The sequence below is a fragment of the Poecilia reticulata genome, linkage group LG19 (genome assembly GCF_000633615.1).
Source record: "Poecilia reticulata strain Guanapo linkage group LG19, Guppy_female_1.0+MT, whole genome shotgun sequence".
Classification (NCBI taxonomy): domain Eukaryota; kingdom Metazoa; phylum Chordata; class Actinopteri; order Cyprinodontiformes; family Poeciliidae; genus Poecilia; species Poecilia reticulata.
The window spans coordinates 1,068,657-1,070,252 of record NC_024349.1 but is presented as its reverse complement, the minus strand read 5'-3'; the positions used below and the strand labels follow the sequence as shown (position 1 = coordinate 1,070,252).

General features: G+C 40.2%; 1 protein-coding gene across 3 annotated transcripts in view; it reads left to right on the top strand.

The window, feature by feature from the left end:
• eps8l1b (EPS8 signaling adaptor L1b) overlaps positions 1–1,596 on the top strand; it is an 18,927-nt gene that overhangs the window by 12,111 nt on the left and 5,220 nt on the right. For all 3 annotated transcript variants that reach the window (XM_008436294.2, XM_008436296.2, XM_008436295.2), the window contains 3 exons: positions 381–439; positions 509–611; positions 1,393–1,518. In XM_008436294.2, coding sequence (XP_008434516.1) covers positions 381–439; positions 509–611; positions 1,393–1,518 — 288 coding nt within the window. The remainder of the gene's footprint in view (positions 1–380; positions 440–508; positions 612–1,392; positions 1,519–1,596) is intronic.

The following is a 1,596-nucleotide window of genomic DNA, read 5'->3' as shown; positions in this document are numbered from 1 at the left end:
TATTCTTGGGCTTCAGATTTAGCTTGAAGCTAAACATTTAAAGCTCCTGCCGGTACAGATTTCACTCCACAGAAATAATGTAACAGTCAAATTGTTGCCGTAGGCCTCAGTTGGACTCAGATTAAATCACAAACAGCTGGACTTTATTTTCTAATGATGTGGCGCCTGACGGTTATCAGTAGAACCGGATTTTATTTAAGGTATCAAAGTAAACGAGGTGCTAAATATGAATGCAGAAAATGCTTTTTCAGCTTTTCATTTGTTACAAAAATGAAGAAAACAATGTTTTCTTTTACTTTGTGTTTTGTACTTTAAAACCCACTGAAACAGACTGAGATGAATGGTTTTAACTCATGACATCACTTCCTGTTTACCTGCAGCAGCTGCAGCAGCAGGTGCAGCATCCAGCTCCTCCAGAAATCAGAATCTTCAGCAGAGAGTAAGTCCTGTCCGGCGGCGTGCGGCTCTGTCTGCAGGGGAACCTCATGGCTGCCTGTGCTGCTTTCAGGGACGGACAGCCGGCCGAGGCCGAGCGCCTCTACGTGTGCAGCTACGACTTCATCGCCAGGAACAACAGCGAGCTGTCGGTGCAGCACGGGGAAACTCTGGAGGTCGGCCTATGAAACACGCATAAAATCCACCCAAAGATCATTAATCAGGCTGTTAGCAGGAGGTTGAGCAGATCGACAGATTTCTCATTAATTCATTTTTTATTTTCTTTTTTTTAAATTCAAAGTTATGTCTTTTATCTCGATGCCCAGTTTTGTTTATGGGGCTGACATGATATGACACTGATGTGTTTTTTTAAAAATGACGATATATTGGCACCAATGTGCATCCATAGTTCATTCAAAACAAAAAAATAAGCAGTTTTTATTTTAAACATAAGTTTCAATATGACGGCCTAATAATACCACTGCCATAAACAAACAGTTATTTTTTATAAAATGTAAAACTTTTAATATAATCCAGGCGTTTCCTTGATGAATGTGTGAATTCACAGAGCAAAAAAATGTTAGATGTATAGGCATCTAACATTCGTATATACAAATGTTAGCTAGAGCTAGCTAGAGGCTTAGTTCTAGTTCTGTAGCTAGCAGATTTTCGACTTAAGAAACTGCAAAATTACATTACCATCTGCAATATTCTAGAAAAATTAGGACATTTCTAAGATTAATCTAAAAATTAATCTCTGAAAACTATAAATACATTTTTTACATTTTAAATTAATTGCTAAATAACTGGCTAGCTAGCTGGTTAGCTTAGTAGCGTCTATCATTGTAGTTGGCTCACTTCTGTTGACAACGCATATGATTTATTGATTTCCGATTTTCCTTTTGTACATTTCTAATATTTATGGCGTGTTTTACCGGTTTTCCCTGATCATTTCAGGTGCTCGAGTCATCCAAGCGCTGGTGGAAGTGTCGTAATCGGTTCGGCCAGTCGGGCTTCGTGCCCTTCACCGTCCTGGAACCGGTGGATCACATAGAGAGTCCCACAAGCAGCAGGCCTCCCAGCGTAAGACGCACACACACAGACACACACACACACACACACACACACACACACACACACACACACACACACACACACAGA